At 43.8% G+C, this 16844-nt stretch overlaps 1 protein-coding gene across 6 annotated transcripts in view; it reads right to left on the bottom strand.

The window, feature by feature from the left end:
* DDX59 (DEAD-box helicase 59) overlaps window positions 1–16844 on the bottom strand; it is a 64759-nt gene that overhangs the window by 27315 nt on the left and 20600 nt on the right. For 3 of the 6 annotated variants that reach the window (XR_007411745.1, XR_007411744.1, XM_049112032.1), the window contains exons 2-3: window positions 3883–4700; window positions 2522–2689 (exon numbers count right to left, since the gene is read on the bottom strand). Coding sequence is in view for 1 of the 6 variants with exons in the window: in XM_049112032.1 (XP_048967989.1) it covers window positions 2522–2689; window positions 3883–4689 (975 nt within the window). In the remaining 5 variants the exon portion in view is untranslated. Of the gene's footprint in view, window positions 1–2521; window positions 2690–3882; window positions 4701–4783; window positions 4886–5186; window positions 5469–6082; window positions 6326–16844 lie in introns of those variants that run through there. The other 3 variants (XR_007411742.1, XR_007411743.1, XR_007411741.1) reach the window with 3 other exon arrangements.

Genomic DNA, 16844 nt, shown 5'->3' with positions numbered 1-16844 from the left:
AGGCAGGCACTCAACCGCTGAGCCACCAGGGCTGCCCACTCGCCATTCTTTCTTTGATCCCACGCCTTCCTTTCCAGAATCTTCTTTATATGCAGAATATCTTAGTTTAGTATTCTTTTATATAAATCTACTGGTAATAAACTCTCAGTTTTGTTTACCTGAAAAGGTCTCTATTCTGCCCTGGCTTTTGAAAGATCACTTTGTTGAATAGACAGATTTTTCAGTTACTTTTTTCATAGAGGGTGTCTGTGAAGGACATGGCCTGGCACAGGGGGTGGGAGAGGCAGCAGGGTGATGAAGGGCCCTCCGGAGAAAGGCGGCCCTGCACAGGGTGTTGCGGTCTAAGGGAGTGAAGAGGGCAGAGGATAGAGTCTAGGATGGAACGCATCACTGTGGGGCAAGGGACAGGGATGAGGATGGGCTACTGGTTATATAGAAGATGGCTGATCAAGTAAATAAATATGTAAAAGATAAGAGCTAGCAGATTTCTCACTGTCAGAGTGACAAATATGGAAGCAGAAAATGCCAAAATAATCTTGCTGTGTTGAATTAGAGTTGGAAGTATCGACACGAACTCATGGGCTACAATAAACATAGATGCAGAAATACACACTTAAGGAATATTCTCACCTTCTATTCACTGAGAGGTCCTCGAAGCAATGATAACTCAACAGCAAAGAGAAACAGCAACAAACCCAACCAAGAGCCCAGATTTTGGTTTCTAAATACCGTCCTCTACCAAAAGGAATCAGGACAGCTTGGGGAAAAAAGCATGATTTCAGGGCTGAGCCAAGGGAAGAACAATGTAAGCACGATCATCTTCTTCAGATAGAAAGAAAGTGCTCAAAGAATGATGGGGACAGGGCAGCCCAGGTGGCTCAGCGGTTTAGCGCCGCCTTCAGCCCAGGGCCTGATCCTGGAGACCCTGGATCTAGTCCCATGTTGGGCTCCCTGCATGGAGCCTGCTTCTCCCTCTGCCTGTGTGTCTGCCTCTCTCTCTCTCTCTCCTCTGTGTATTCTCATGAATAAATAAAATATTTAAAAAAAAAAAAAAAGAATGATGGGGACATAAGAACACAGAAACCGACTCCACACTGCTTCCACTGCTCAAACTGGGGACAAGTGGAGAACCAAAACAAATCATGGTAATAATACTTTATGATCCTTTAAATACAATCGGTAATCACGAGTCATACTGATATACATATAAAAAGAGTAAGTTGGAAATTTGGTAAAGCACAAGAATTTACAAAATGAAGGTATTCAAAATGCTTATCTAATTACAGAAGGAACAAATAAATTTTACCGTTACTTGACAGGTGATATCACCAGTAAAAGGACACATTGAAATCGTGTATCATCTAAAAGGATGTAGTCAAAAAAAATAAAAAATAAAAAAATAAAAGGATGTAGTCATGGGGCACCTGGGTGGCTCAGTAGGTTAGACATCAGCCTTCAGCTCAGGTCGTGATCCCAGGGTCCTGGAATTGAGCCCCGAGTTGGGCTCCCTGCACAGCGGGGAGCCTGCTTCTCCCTCTCCCTGCCGCTTCTCCTGCTTGTGGGCTCACTCTCTGCCAAATAAATAAAATCTTAATAAAAATAAAAGGATGAAAAGAACAAAGCATCTCTTCCGTGATATTCTTTTCAAAGATACATAACTTAAACCTAGTCAATTGAGAGATCTTCTTCAAAGTAAGTAGTTTAAAATTCTTAAAACTGTCAAGATTATGGGGGGAAAAAAAAAGCAAAGACTAAAGAACTGTTCTACACCAAAGGAGATGAAAGAGACACGACAACTGAATTCAAAATGTGATTCTGAACTGAATTCTTGTGCTATTAAAAAGAAAAGTTAACGGGACAACTAGTAAAACACGAACGGGGTCTGAGGACCAGATGACAGCAGCCTGAACATTCCAGGGTACCCATGTTCGTTTCCTGATTCTGTAACTGTATTGCGGTCACTGGGATAACAGCCTTGTTTGTAGGAATCACACTCTCAAGTACATTAGCTACGGATCCTTAGGTAAATGTCATCTTTCTGAGATTCAACTTCTCAGCCATGAAGATGGGATATGCCCACCCACCTTCAAGAGCCAATGTGATAAACAAGATGATGCGGGTGAGAACAATCCAACGGCATCGGGCAAAAGGCAGGAATTAATTGTGTTCCTTTCCAATATAAAACAACCTTAAGAAAAAAAACTTAAGGCTTACTTGGCAAGAATTAAAGGCTAACCTAAAATCACATGTATTAAGGTCCTTGAAGGCAAACAAACCACCAGAACAAACCCGTGATCAAATTGGTGCTTACCTGGGGATCCCTGGGTGGCTCAGCGGTTTAGTGCCTGCCTTTGGCCCAGGGCATGGTCCTGGAGTCCCGGGATCGAATCCCACATCAGACTCCCGGCATGGAGCCTGCTTCTCCCTCTGCCTGTGCCTCCCTCTCTCTCTCTCTCTCTCTCTCTGTGTATGTCTAATGAATAAATAAATAAAATCTTAAAAAAAAAAAACTGGTGCTTACCTTCACGTGTTGTCGCAAACGGTACAGCTGTGGGGGTAAGGGTAAGCCCCCCACCAGGAGCACGGTTTTCATGCGAGGCAGGCCACTCATCAGTTCTTTAGCTTGGTTCTCTATCTGAATGGCTAGCTCTCTTGTTGGTGTAAGAATCAGTGCAGACGGAGTCTTGCTCTGCGAAGATGTCAGAAACATGTCTGAAAATGCCGGCAGTGAATTCCTGCCGATGGGCTAAATCCTCAAAGCATTCTGGGAGTCTTCCCATCAGCCCAACTGGATATGAACCCTCCTGCCTTCTGCTCACTGTAGATTTTCTCTCCAAAAACCATCATAAATTGAACCCTTCCTTACATAACACGGATACACAGTGAAAGATCAAAATTGGGGCCAGGGTGGGGAAACTGGTAGTTGGCTCCCAGGCGGACCCTGCCATCTCTGGCCACGCTCCTCTGAAGACAAAACCAGGACGTTCCGGTTAAAGCTTGGTGTTCCACCTTTGATACAGTCCCCTCAGCAATTCCTGTAGATTCACTTTTTTCTTTGTCCAAAGAATTTCCTTTTATAAATGTCCTATTTCCTGCCCTATAGCTCTATTTTGGGGCATCCAGTGAGTTTTACTAATATTTTGAACATCGGGTGCTTTCTTTTATTTTTTCCTCACATTATCTTCTACGATTATTTAGTTTTCCAAATTTTCCTCCTTTACCTCTCCTCTCTTTGCCTATATTTTGCATTGGCTTCCCTTTTGCCCTACTTCAGATCTCACAAACTCACTAGCACTTGGCAAATGTGTCGGTTAAATTAATTGTATGTGTGGGGGTGGTGCTTTACGCACTATAAGCTAACGAGTAAAGTAAGGTAGTATTATTTTAAGATGGACCATTTAAGCGTGTATTTTGAACTCTATGATAACATTCCAACTTTGGAATAAATCAATTAAAAAAAAACAATTGTTTAAAAAACACAAAATAAATCAATTTTTTAAAAAACCAAGGAGGCTAAATTGAACACAAAAATTGCGGGTCATCCGGTCAGCAGGATTTCTTTTCCCAAACCAAGAGTTTACTTCTTGAATAGAAATTTTGTTGAAAAAAAAAAGAAAAAAAGAAAGAAAATTTGTTGAAAGAAAATATTTCGTAAGGAAAGCAATTTTTTAAGACCTTCAATGAAAAGATCTTGAAGGTTCAATCTAATAAAAGAAAAATTCCCTAAAATTATGTTTCTCATACCAGCAACTATCAGAAGCAAAACCGCCAGGAGCACCAACGACTGAAGTTACAGTTTCCATTTGCAGTTTTAACCTAGTTAAGGATGAAACTTGGTATATAACTGACTTGTTTCTGAGAGAAACACCTGTGAACTCTTACCTCGCATAAGGCTCGGGTGATAACAGGAAGAAGAAAAGCGGCTGTTTTTCCTGAGCCGGTATCAGCACTGGCCAGAACGTCTCTTCCCAGAAGTCCCACAGGAATCATCTGCATCTGGATGGGGGTTGGGACTTCATAGCCCGACGTCTTCAGGTTGTGATTCAAGGCCTCAGGGAAACCACAATGCTCAAAGTCAATGATGGGTCTGGTGACATCTTGCCCTTGAACTACAATTCCTAGCTGCCGTTTAAGGTTTTCAATCTGGTCTTCCTGAAGGTTCAGAATAAAGGGGTGCTCTTTATAGACATACAAAGTGTTCAGTGGAGACTCTGGCTCAGAATTAGCTTTGTGTGGGGCACTGAGTTTCAACCTCTCCTCCTTTTCCTTTACTTGCAGAAGATGTTTTGCTTTACACTCCAAACTGCACACGTCTTCATCGGTCTTATCACAGATGTACTCTCCATAACGACCACAAACAACACAGACAGGTTCTCCGGGTTCTGCCCAGCGCTGTGTTTTGGAAAAGGACTTAACAGGCTCTTCGGAAAGATCACTACCCTTTGAATCCTGCTCAGGTCCAACCAAACCAACGTGAGCCCACTGGCTGGCTGTGCTGGGGAAAGGGCACGGCTCCGCGCTGCACCTGTCTGCTGTCCTGGCTGCCCCGGGAACCAGCGCATCAGCTGGATCATCTCTGCCTTCATCCAGCTGAAGGTCTTCCGCCTCTGGTTTGGTTTTCTTGGCCGTGCAACTTTTGCCATCCTCGTTAGCATTCCTCTTGATTTTCAGAGATCTTGGAACAAACATCCTTCAATATTCTGTTGAGGAAATTATATAATGAGATTTATTTTATCCTCAGTAAAGTTAACATATGATCCTCAATAAAGTACCGTATGATTACCCCGGAGTCAGCCTCTGTGTCCCTGGGCTTTGCCTGAAAGGACTGAAAGAAGGCATCCTGACGCTACTTACAGCAGGGCTTTTCTTCCATTCACAACTTTCCCTGGTGAAGGAAAAAAAAAAAGGCCTTTTCCTTATACATGGGAGTGGTGAGACTTCACACACTGCTTAGCACAGCCTGTGCATACAGCCTGCCTGTTTACTGACTCCTCACACTCTGATATACCAACTATCAGAAATCGTGAAGTAAATCCTATTAAGTTTTCACAAAAGGAAATGGGAGGGATGCTTCACCACTGGGAGCTTTAAAATCAAAACCAGAAAACAGAAAAATGCGACCTTGAGGTAGTAATGCTTGCTCTGTCTTGCTCTGTAGGTTCCAAGCCGTGTTTGGTGCTTCTCACCTGAGCGCCACCTCCACAGCTGGTAGGTTAGTACCGCCCCGCACAGACACAGCTATATTATGCTGTACTGTGTATGGTAATTTTTCAGATGAAAAAACTGGGCCAGCTGGAGGCGAAGGGGCTCGTCCCAGCTCACGCGGTTCCTAAAGGGTTAGAACCCGGGCCCTCGGGGTCCAGAGAGGGAGCTCCAGCTGCAGCCACCAAAATGCTTTTGCAAAATGTGGTTTGTGAAACGCGTTTTCACCTAATTTGGGGGCCGTTCAATATTCTAATCAACACTTTGCTAAAAAAAAAAAAAAAAATTCTTAGGATAAATGACCAGATTCAATTTTTCCAAAAAAATTCCCCAACCAAAAAAAAAAAAAAAAAAGCAACTGAAGATGCAGGCTTCCTAAGTCCCCGGGAACGTCAAGGGGGTTGGGGGGAAGGTCGGCCCGGCGGCAGGGAGAGCCCGGAGCTCGAGGTCCTCAAGTGCAGACTCCGAACCTGCTCGGGCGGGCGGGGGCTGCAGGACCCGCGACCCCCCACCCAGAGGCGCCGGCACGTCACGGCGCTGCTAGGAGGCCCGGGCCAGGGAGGCCGCACGGCGGGGAGGGGCGAGGCGGCCCGCGGGCGGGGCACGGGTGGGGGCGGGGCGGGGGCACGGGCGAGAGCACGGCGGGGGGCCGCGGGGGGGCACGGGCACGGATGGGGGCGGGGGCATGGGCGGGGGCACGGGTGGGGGCGGGGCGCTGGCGGGAACGTGCGGGGCGCGGGGGGCACGGATGGGGCGGGGACCGCGGGTGGGGGCACGGGTGGGGGGGCGGGGGCTCGGGGGCAAGGGCGGGAAGGGGTGGGGCCGCGGGTGGGGGCGGGGCGGGGGTGGGGGGTGGGGGGTGGGGGGCGGGGAATCCTACCGCCGCCGCGGCCTAGCGCCCCGCGTCCCAGGGCGAGCGAGCAGGACGGGAAGGAGACCCGAGCCGCCGGGGCCCGCGGCCCGCTCACTGGCCCAGACGTGGGTCCACGTCCGCTCCCGCTCGGGGCGCTGGGCCGAGCCTCCCGCCGACGGGCCTGCAGCGGCGCGGCCTCCCGACCGCGCGGACGGCCGTGCGGAGCGCAGGATCCACTTGTCCGGGTTTTGTGGGGAGGCCGCGGCGCGCCGTGCGACGGGGGGGGGCGGGGCTTGGAGGGGGCGGGGCCTTGGGGGCGGGGCTGGCGGAGGGGGCGGGGCCGGTGCCTTTCCACGCCCCCTCCCGGCTCGGGGCGGCCGGCCGATTGGCGAGCGCGGCTGGGGCGCGGCCGGAGCCCGCGGGGCCCGCAGGGCGGGGCGGCCCGGGGAGCCTCGGGGCCGAGTGAACGTGACGTAGTGGGGCCGGGGCGGGGCAAGCCGCCTGCGCGCCGGGAGAGACCGCGGCCGGTGGCGCGGGAGCCGGGTGCGCTGGGTAATGTTTGCGCACTACCATCCAACCCCAGAAAGGAAAAAAAAAAAAAAGAACCACAAATCACGGTTTTTCGTGCCTTTGGAATTTCATTTCACTGCTTTGCTAGAACTCTGGAGCCACCTGCCCCAAGCAGGTGGGGGAGGGAGGGATGGGGAGGAGGAAGCAGGAAAATGGGAAGCTAAGCTGGACGACCTAAATACTTGAGGTTTTAACTATTAAAAAGAATATGTTCAGTCTAATTTTTGATGCATACAAAATAACATTTTGAACAAATATGTTAAGTTTTAAAGCATACTGATAATGTGAAAGATCTCTGCACCACCTTATTAATATAAGCAAGGGACGCCTGGGTGGCTCAGCAGTTGAGCATCTGCCTTTGGCCCAGGTCGTGACCTGGGAGTGACCTGGGGTCCTAGGATCGAGTCCCACGTCGGGCTCCCTGCGTGGAGCCTGCTTCTCCCTCTGCCTGTGTCTCTGCCTCTCTCTGAGTCTCTCATGGATAAATAAATTTTTAAAAATCTTTAAAAAAAATATAAGCAAGTATATATAGCCCTTCATCTCTTGGTTCCATACCTTGCTTCTTCCCTTGGTGATCACTACTCTGAATTTTGTTTCTCTCTCTTTGCCATTTTTAAGAGTTTTATCATAGTTGAATGCATCCCTCATTGATATGTTGTTGACTTTTTCTCTTTTTTTGAGCTTTATAGAAATAACACATAGCTAGCCCTGTGGGATCTGCTTTTATCACTCAGCATTTGTTTCTTTGATTCATCCAAGTGAAGTGTAAGCAAGAAGTAGAACATTTTACTGCTATAATATTGTGTGTCTGCAAAGCTGCTTTTGTGTAATTATTTATTGCTTTTCCTGCGAACACTTGAGTCGTCTCCAGTATTTTGTACTTAATAGAGGCAAATTTACCATGAAGCTAATGAAATTTGAGCTTCAGAGCCCCTCAGTCCCATGGGTCCCTTCCATAGCCCTAAAAGAAGAGTTCTCATCAATGTGTTCTCATGGTCCTATGTTTTTGTAAAATCTTCAAAAGAAGGATATTTAAACCACAATGGATTAGGACCACTTTTTCTTTACACCCCAGCTTCGCCTTCTTCAACACTTCTCAAGTTTGGTGGTGATAGATAGCAGCAGGCATTTGGGGATTGAGCCAAAGCGGATTGAGCTGCAGATATATTTACTTGAGCTCAGTGGAATGTATTTGTGGGTTTGCAGTCTCATAATTGTTAGGCTACTGCTTTCCACCCCAGAGTAGGAAGGTGTGGGGACAAATGTTTTATCAGGATCTGAATGTGTCCCACAGCATCCAACACCAGAAATATACGCACGTTGAGGGAGAAATATAGTTTGCAATGTAGGAAGCTAGAAGCTGGTCTGTAAAGATTTATTACATCTGTGAAACTGTAAGCAGAGGATCAAGTTCTGACCAATGCTTAGTCAAATGGAAGTTCTCTCCCATTAGGGATGTACCCAGGATTATATGATTATAAATGTATGATTTACATTCTTTATTGATGGGAATCACACAAAGTAAAATTTATCAGAATCCCTGAGCTTGTAGGTCACAAACCTGGAACAGAACCACAGTGATTTTGTCCAGACTTTTTTTTTTTTGTTTTACATCCCAAAGATTAATAATTTGAAACAACTGAATAAACCATGTAAAAGAAATACTTCATCTTTTTATTCTCTCTGTATAAAGGACATTACAGAAATCATTGTCATATGAAGAGGGTATCAGAGTATGCAGTAAAAAAAAAAAGGAAAAAGTATAGAAGTGTATAAAAAACAATTTTAAATATTGTATGCTACTTCCCTGGGTTTTGTTGCATTTATAATGTGTTGTGGTTCTTCTCCGATTATATAATCTCATGCCCCACAAAACCCAAATCTGCCCCTGGCAAGTACAAACAAGGCTGGTAGGAGCATTCTGTGAACACTTCCTGTGGAAGTGACTGAGTCTCATTTGAACGTCAGAGAGTATGGGGGGCTCAGCTTTAAGAGATAATGCTGGGGGCGCTTGGGTGGCTTAGTTAAGTGTCTGACCCTCAATTTCAGCTCAGGTCCTGATTAGGGTCATGGGATTGAGCCCCACATCAGGCTCTATGCTCAGCACAGAGTCCACTTGAGGATTTTCTCGCTCCCTCTGTCCTTCCCCCATCCCTACGCTCACGCATGATCTCTCTCTCTCTCTTAAATCTATTTAAAACCTTAAAAAAAATAAAAGGTAATGCTGTAATGTTTTCAAAGTGCCGGTACAATCTATGCTGCCAGCAGCACTCCACATTCTCTCCAAATCTTGTTCTTGTCAGATTTCTTAATTTTTGCTAGTCTACCAAGAAAAAATCGGTACCCTCAGGTTGAGCATTTTTTAATATGCTGATTGTCCATTCCTGTTTCTCTTCTAAGGGTTTTTCATAGAAATATATTATTGATATCAATCTTTTGTCAATTGTACGTACTGCAAATATTTGCTCCCTGTTCATAGTGTGTGTTTTTTCAAGTATCAAAAGATTTTTTTTACTCTATTTTGGAAAGAAAATCAAACTGACAGAAAAGCTTCAGGACTAATACAGTGAATATATATATATATATATATCCTTCACATCAACTCACTGTTTACTATATTTGTTTATAAAATAGACAATGTATACATCATTTTTGTTCATCTATTTGAGAGTAAGTTGCAGCATGTATTCCTGAAAACAAAAATATTCTTTTATGTGCCCATTTTCAAATTTAGGTAACTTAACATCAATATAATACTTACATCTAATATATAGTCCATATTGAAATTGGACCAGTTCCAATAGTGTTCTTTAGAGCAATCCCCGCCCCCCCAACAATACAGGATCCCGTCCAAGATCTTTTCACTTCCTTTATCAATTCTTCTGATGAGTAAAAGTTCTTAGGTGTAACGTAGTTGAATATGTTAATCTTTTCTTCTGTAGTTTGCAACTTTGGCATTTAAAAAATCCTTGCCCTGCCAGAGGGTCAGGGGCTGGAGGGGGAGGGATGAATATGTGAAGCACAGAAGAGTTTACGGGCAGTGAGAGCATTCTATATGACACAATAACAGTGGATACATGTCATGATACATGTCCAAACCCATAGAATGTACAGCACCAGGAGTGAACCCTAAATAACTATAGACTTTGGGTGAAAATGGTGTACCAGTTGAGATCCATCAGTGTAGCAAGCATACCACTCTGGTGGGAGATGTTGATGAACAGGAAAGGCTATGCATGCATGGGCAAGTTGGCTTATGGAAAATCTCTGTAGTGTCCTCTCAATTTTGCTGTGAACCTTAAACTGCTCTTTTAAAAAGAAAAAAATATTTGCCTACCCTAACATCAGAAAGGTACTTCCTAGAACTGGCAGCGGGCGGGGGAGCCGAGGGGGGGGTTGACTTTAAAAGTTTTGGCTTTCTTATTTACTTACTTATTTATTTACTTTTAAATATTTTATTTATTTATTCATGAGAGACGCAGGCAGAGGGATAAGCAGGCTCCCTGCGGGGAGCCCGATGTGGGACTCCATTCCCAGGATCCTGGGGTCACGACCGGAGCCAAAGGCAGACGCTCCATGGCTGAGCCATCCAGGTATCCCTTGACTTTCATATTTAAATTATTAGATTTCAGGCATCCCCGGTGGCTCAGCGGTTTAGCACCGCCTTCAGCCCCCACACACTGATCCCAGGATCGAGACCTGGGATCCAGTCCCACATCAGGCTCCCTGCATGGAGCCTGCTTCTCCCTCTGCCTGGGTCTCTGCCTGTGTGTGTATGTGTGTTTTGAATAAACAAATAAATCTTTTTTAAAAAATAATAAAATAAATTATTAGATTTCGTTTGTTTGGTACAGAAGATAAATCCATTTCTTTGTTTTCCAAATGACCAGCCAATGTTCCAAATACCATTTATTAACTAGAATCCTTTCTCCAGTGAACTGCAGTGCCATCTCTGGTCCCACATCAAGGTCCCATAACATACAAGTCTGTTTCCAGACTCACTACTCTCTTCCAGGCTGCCCATCCCTACACTAATACCATTCTGTCTTAATTACTTTATCTTCATAAGTTTTGCTATCCAGTCAAGCAAGTTTTTTTTTTTTTTTTCAGGAGTGTGTGTGCTATTCTTGCCCTTTGTTCTTCCATATGCATTTTAGAATCAACTTGTCAGTTTTCACACAGTCCTAATGTGATGATGATTGGAAATGCATTTTGTATCGATTCCCTAGAGGGGAGAATTGACACTTTTACAATATTATCTACCTCTAGTTATTTAGGTTTTCCTTAATGGTTTCCATAGAAATTTCTAATTTTCTTCAGATGCTTGCCTGTTTTTCATCAGATACATCCCTGAATTTATTATACTTTATACTATTACTGTGAATGGTCTCCATTTAGAAACATGTTTTTGAGGGCATCTGGGTGGCTCAGTTGGCTAAAACTGACTCTTGATCTCAGCTCAGGTCTTGTTCTCAGAGTTGTGAGTTCAAGCCCTGAGTTGGGCTCCATGTTGGGTACAGACTACTTTAAATAAATACATAAACAAATAAACAAATAGAGGTGCCCGAATGGCTCAGTTGGTCAAGCATGCAACTCTTGACTTCTCAGGTCATGATCTGAGGATCATGAGATCAAGCCCCACATGGGGCTCCATACTCAGCACAGAATCCGCTTGAAGATTCTCTCCCTCCCTCCCCCTTTGTCCCTCTTGCTTTGCCCCTCCCCCTTCTCCCAGGCACTGTCTCTCTAAAATAAGTAAATAAAATCTTTTAACAAAATGAATAAAAAACATGTTTTTGAATTGTTTGTTGGTTTATAAAATGAACTGTATATGTTTTTTACAGGATTATATAATTTCATTTTTTACAAATTTTATGTCACCTTGCTAAATGCTCTTCACATTCTAATAAGTTTTAGTTTTAGTTTTCTAAAAATAAGTAACTTTAAGTAATGATAGTTTTTTCTTTTCCTTTTTCCTTTTCTTTTACATAACTTGTGCTGGCTAAAACTCCAGTACGATGTTGAATAACTGCAATGTTAATGGACATTCATGTCTAGCTCCTAATGTTAAAAGTCTTTAAAAATAAATAAATGCCTTTAATTCACATGATTCCTCATTAAGAATGATGTGTGTTGAGGGTATCTCAAATACATTTTATGAGGTTTTTTTCTTCCCTGATTTATCGGTATGAAATAACTCTAGGTTTTTCACATTTTAACATTTTTGCATTTCAGCGATAAACCTCATTTGGCCATGATACATTAATTACCTTTATATACCTCACATTTTGTGTTAACATTTTGTTTAGGATTTTAAAATCTATGCTTAGCAGTGAGATTGACCTATAATTTTCCTTTCTCACACTTTTCATGATTATACAGGCATCAAACACTCAGTTGGGGAATATTTCTTCCCCCTTCCATTCTCTGGAATCATTTATAGGAGATGGAAGTAATTCAAGGATGTCAGGCTGGCTCAATCAATAGAACAGGGCAGCCCGGGTGGGTCAGCGGTTTAGTGCTGCCTTCAGCCTGGGGTGTGATCCTGGAGTCCTAGGATCGAGTCCCGTGTTGGGCTCCTTGCATGGAGCCTGCTTCTCCCTCTGTCTGTGTCTCTACCCCTCTCTCTGTGTGTGTCTCTCATGAATAAATAAAAAAATAAAAAGTTTTTAAAAAATCAATAGAACATTCTACTCTTGGTCTCTGGGTCATGAGTTGGAGACCTGTGTTTGGTAAGAAGGTTACTTAAAAAAAATTTTTTTAAAGGATTGAAATATTCTGCTGAAAGTTTGACAGAAGTCCGTATAAATTATCTGGGCCTGGAGTTTATTTTATATATATGGAAAAACTATTACCTTTAGATTAATAGTCTTTAGTAGTCATAGAACCAGGCAGCCTCTCAGGGAATTCTTGAATCCGTTTTGTCAAGTTATATTTTTTTAATGTCCTTTTCAACAGTTTTTACTTTCACTAAGTTAACTCATTTTATCTTTAAAAAATATGTGTCTAATATGTAATCATCCCTCTCTCTCATTCCTTTGACCTTTCTTTCATTTTTTTATTAATCAATTTCACCAGAAAGTTCATCTGGTTGTATAGTGTTTTTTAAGAATCAACTTGTGATGTTGTTGACCATCCTCTTTATTGTATGTTTGTTTTGTGTTTCAAAACCGATTTTTTTTTTAAGATTTTATTTATTTGTTCAAAAGAGACACAGGAAGAGGCAGAGACACAGGCAGAGGGAGAAGCAGGTTCCATGCAGGGAGCCCGACATGTGACTCGATCCCAGGACCCCGGGGTCACGCCCTGGGCTGAAGGCAGACTCCACCACTGAGCCCCCCGGGGCGTCCCCCTTTATTTATTTATTTTTTACGTTTTATTTATATACTTGAGAGAGGGAGGGAGAGGGCATGCATTGGGGAGGGCCAGAGGGAGAGAGAGATTGTCTTAGGCAGACCCTGCATGCAGGGCTCCATCTCACAAGCCCGAGGTCACAACCGGAGCCAAAACCAAGAGCTGGTCGCTTAACCGCCTCCACCACTCAGCACCCCTTACTGAATACTGGGCTTGTGAGATGGAGCCCAGATCATTGGAGATCTGTGCTTGATTATACTTACCATTTAAGTGGACTCTAAGACCAGGCATTAGGTAAAGCATCTTACAAACATTATCGTGCTTAATTCTTGAACAGTCTAATAAAGTAGGAACTTTATCCCCTTTGTACTAATGAGGAAATAGAGGAATTAAGCAACTTGCTCAAAGTCACATAGTTTGCGGTGGAACAGCAGGAATTTAAACCCAGGTGTGTCGACTACATCCACTAGGCTACACTCCCAAGTTTGTTTTTTGTTTTTTTTTAAGTAATCTCTCCACCCGACATGGGGCTCGAGCTCAAGACCCTGATAATGAGAGTTGCATGCTCTACTGACGGAGCCAGTGAGGTGCCCCTGCACTCCCAAGTTTATTTGTTTGTTTGTTTTGTTTTAAAGATTTTTTTCACCTAATTTTTAATGGGAGAGGGGCAGAAGCAGAGGGAGAATGTCCAGCAGACTCCCCATTGAGCGTGGTCCCTACGCGGGGCTCAATCTCATGGCTTTGAGATCATGACCTGAGCTGAAATCAAGAGTCAAATGAACACGTAGCAGACTGAGCCACCCGGATGCCCTTATACTCCCAAGTTTTTATTTTTTATTTTTTATTTTTTTTACTCCCAAGTTTTTAATGTTAGGTCTAAAATCATGTTACTGTAACCACCATTTTTAATGTTCCCAGAACTTCCCAATTTCTTGGAAACCTCAGAAATAACTCCAGCTAATGTGTGTTCCATAACCCCGCCCATCTTTCATCAGTTTTCTCATAGAAGCTTTGGCCCTTTGCCATATGCCTTCCTGTGCTCCTACTGCTACTTTCAGAAAATCAGTCAGCCTTTATATGTGCGATGCTTCATTCTTCATGCACAGCCTAGTGAGTCACAACTCGTTTCCACATGTGAGTTAGGCCTGCTGGATGAAGCCTAATACTCATCAAGTCCTTTTATCTTCTGGGGTTAACAAGTCAAACCTCAGAACCACGCAGGCCTCACCTGTATGTTCTCTAATAAAGAGCTCAGAGTCGATTTCCTCTTAGGTCTCCCAGCACAAGGTCTAATTAACCTAAACTGCCGGCTCTGTTTTCTTCACAAAAGGTCTTCACTGACATGGTTTTATGATTGGTCTTTTCATTGTGGTACTGCAGAAAACTCTCCTTATAGTAGTTCACATGGAAATCGCAGATGGCATTACTAATACATTCCTGTTATGCATTATGCTTTATGGCAGGGAGGGACAGGAAAATATCCGGGGTGACTCAGTTAGGCAGGAGTTGTGGAATGCATACATCCTGCCTAAGCACTCTGAGAGTTTGCCTTAAGCTGCATCTTAGAACAGGAAATGCTGCAAAAATGTGAGCTGACCTGTATGTTATTCTCAGGTGCTGTTGAGACATGTATAGAAATAATGCCTACCATTCTTTCATCCCAGGGATCTTCAGTCTCACACCTATTAGTTTATAGCTATCCCTTACTCTTTTAATAGTGAGGCTTGGAAACCCTGTCCGAGTTTAAGTCAAGGTGAAGAGAGTGAAGCACAGGTCAATAGTGTCTGGCTGCCATTGATCTTTGTCTCACTTGTAGCATCACCATGTATCAGACCACAGCTTCAATCCTATTGCTTTCTCCCTTTGTAATCTGTTCCTGATAAGTCATATAACTTATGACCCTGTAATGATGGACAAGAAAGACAGAGTCCCTGTTCTCACCTGAGCTTACAGTAGAGGGAGTGTAGACAATTACAGGGTAGTAAGGGGAAGTACAGGGTGTCCTAGGAAGATATAGGTTGGGCACATAATCCAGCCTTGGGGGATCAGGGAAAACTTCCCAAAGAAATGTCCCCTAAAGTGAGAGATCTGAAGGCTGAAGAGGAATTGGAACAGTTCAAATAAGAAAGGGAAGAGGAGGGAAAGGCCCATCCAAGGAATTGAAAGACGTTAGGTCTCCATCTACTTAGGTCAGATTATGCCGCAGTAACAAATGACCCCAACATCCCAGTGGCATGTAATATCAAAGGTTTCTTTCCCATTCGTGCTGCAAAGTGGAGAAAAGATTGTAGGGGATGCTATAATACGGAGAAAAAAATTGTAGTGGGATAAAGTTGAGGTAGGAAAGCTAAGGTGGTAATTCAAGCTAGAAAGGATGGTAGGCTGAACTAAGGCGGTGGCAGTGGAGATACAGAGAGGTGGATAGAATCAAGAGGTTTGTAGAAAGTAGAGTTAATAGCTCTTCCTGATTGATTGGACATGGAGGGTGAGAGAGAAGTCATAGTTGACACTCAATTTCAATACATACTATTATCCCGTATACTAACCACAGAATATAAAATGAAGATAAAAGCTTTCATAGATGAGGATGATATTTTATTATTGATAATCTTAGAAATGTCTTCCTAGTAATCTCAAAAACATGATGGAGTTTATGACCTCCTTATAGTGATCAATACTATTCTTTCTGCCCAAGCTTCTGGTACAGATACATTCACAGAAGCACAGAATCCTTGACAGCAAAGCTTGTGGGCGGGATGCCAAATTAGGAGTTGCCTTGCTAAGAGTAGGTCTATTCTACAATTCTACATTCATCTTAAAACTCGAACTCACAAAGATGTCACTGGGTGGTTAAGAAAAATAGGTGCTGGGCTATAAAGTCTACTTGTGTAAACCTTAGCAAAGGGAAAGACATACAGGTTCTACTAGGTTGGCCATTGTGAGGCCATCACACTCTGAAGACCCCATAGGAGAGGTATGACCATCAGAACACTTAGAAACCTGCTGCCGATATGCACTGATTTTCCAGAGGAAAGAAAATGTTGTACTGGATTCTCCTTTTCAAGATTAGGCACGTTGCTGGGTCATTAAATTCTCAAAGGAGAAGGAGAAGAGTCTCTTAAGCTTTTCCAAGGCAACTCAAAATTTCCCAGCAGTGGCCAATTCGAGGGCACCCATTCAGATACACATATTTTTAAATCTGGCAACAGCCTCCCTTTCTTCTAGCTTTACTTGTCCAGCCTCTCCCAGCCTGATCATTTCTCAACCACGCAGGGACTGATACGCTGTTAATTTCTCTACAATGTCCCAATATTTCTGCCATCTCTGTTTTTTTCCTTTTCCCTCTTGCCCAATTTCAGTTCTGCACCATAAGGGTTCATTCCCGCGCCTCCGATAAGCCTGAGCTATTTCACTGAGAATAGAAATGTCCCGAACTACACGGCCTCCTGCCACGGCGTGAAAGGTGCTGATTAGCAGTGCTGCTTTATAAACCGGCCGTCTGAGAAGTTGGCTCCCTAGCATCCTCCGAACATGACCTTTTGAAGGTATTTTTTTAACTCTCTATGAACTCAAAGATTTTAACATATTTGGCACATTTGGCTTCATGTCACCAATTTTTCTTTCGGGAGCTGAAATTGTGCCATCTTTGACATGGGGACCTCTTCAGGATGGCTTCTGGGTTCTTCGGACACAACAGTCCCAATAGCCTTGGTTTCCTTGCTTGCTGGTATTACAGAGCCTACTTCAGGCTCATCTTACATATTTTTGCCCCGGACCAAGAAGCTATCTTTGCCAGGAGCCTGATTCCCTGGGTTTTCTTTAATAGAAAATGGTATTGAAAGGCCGGAGTCTTGGGGCACCTGGG

Source organism: Canis lupus, chromosome 7 (assembly GCF_003254725.2).
Source record: "Canis lupus dingo isolate Sandy chromosome 7, ASM325472v2, whole genome shotgun sequence".
Classification (NCBI taxonomy): domain Eukaryota; kingdom Metazoa; phylum Chordata; class Mammalia; order Carnivora; family Canidae; genus Canis; species Canis lupus.
This window is presented reverse-complemented; position numbering and strand designations above follow the sequence as displayed.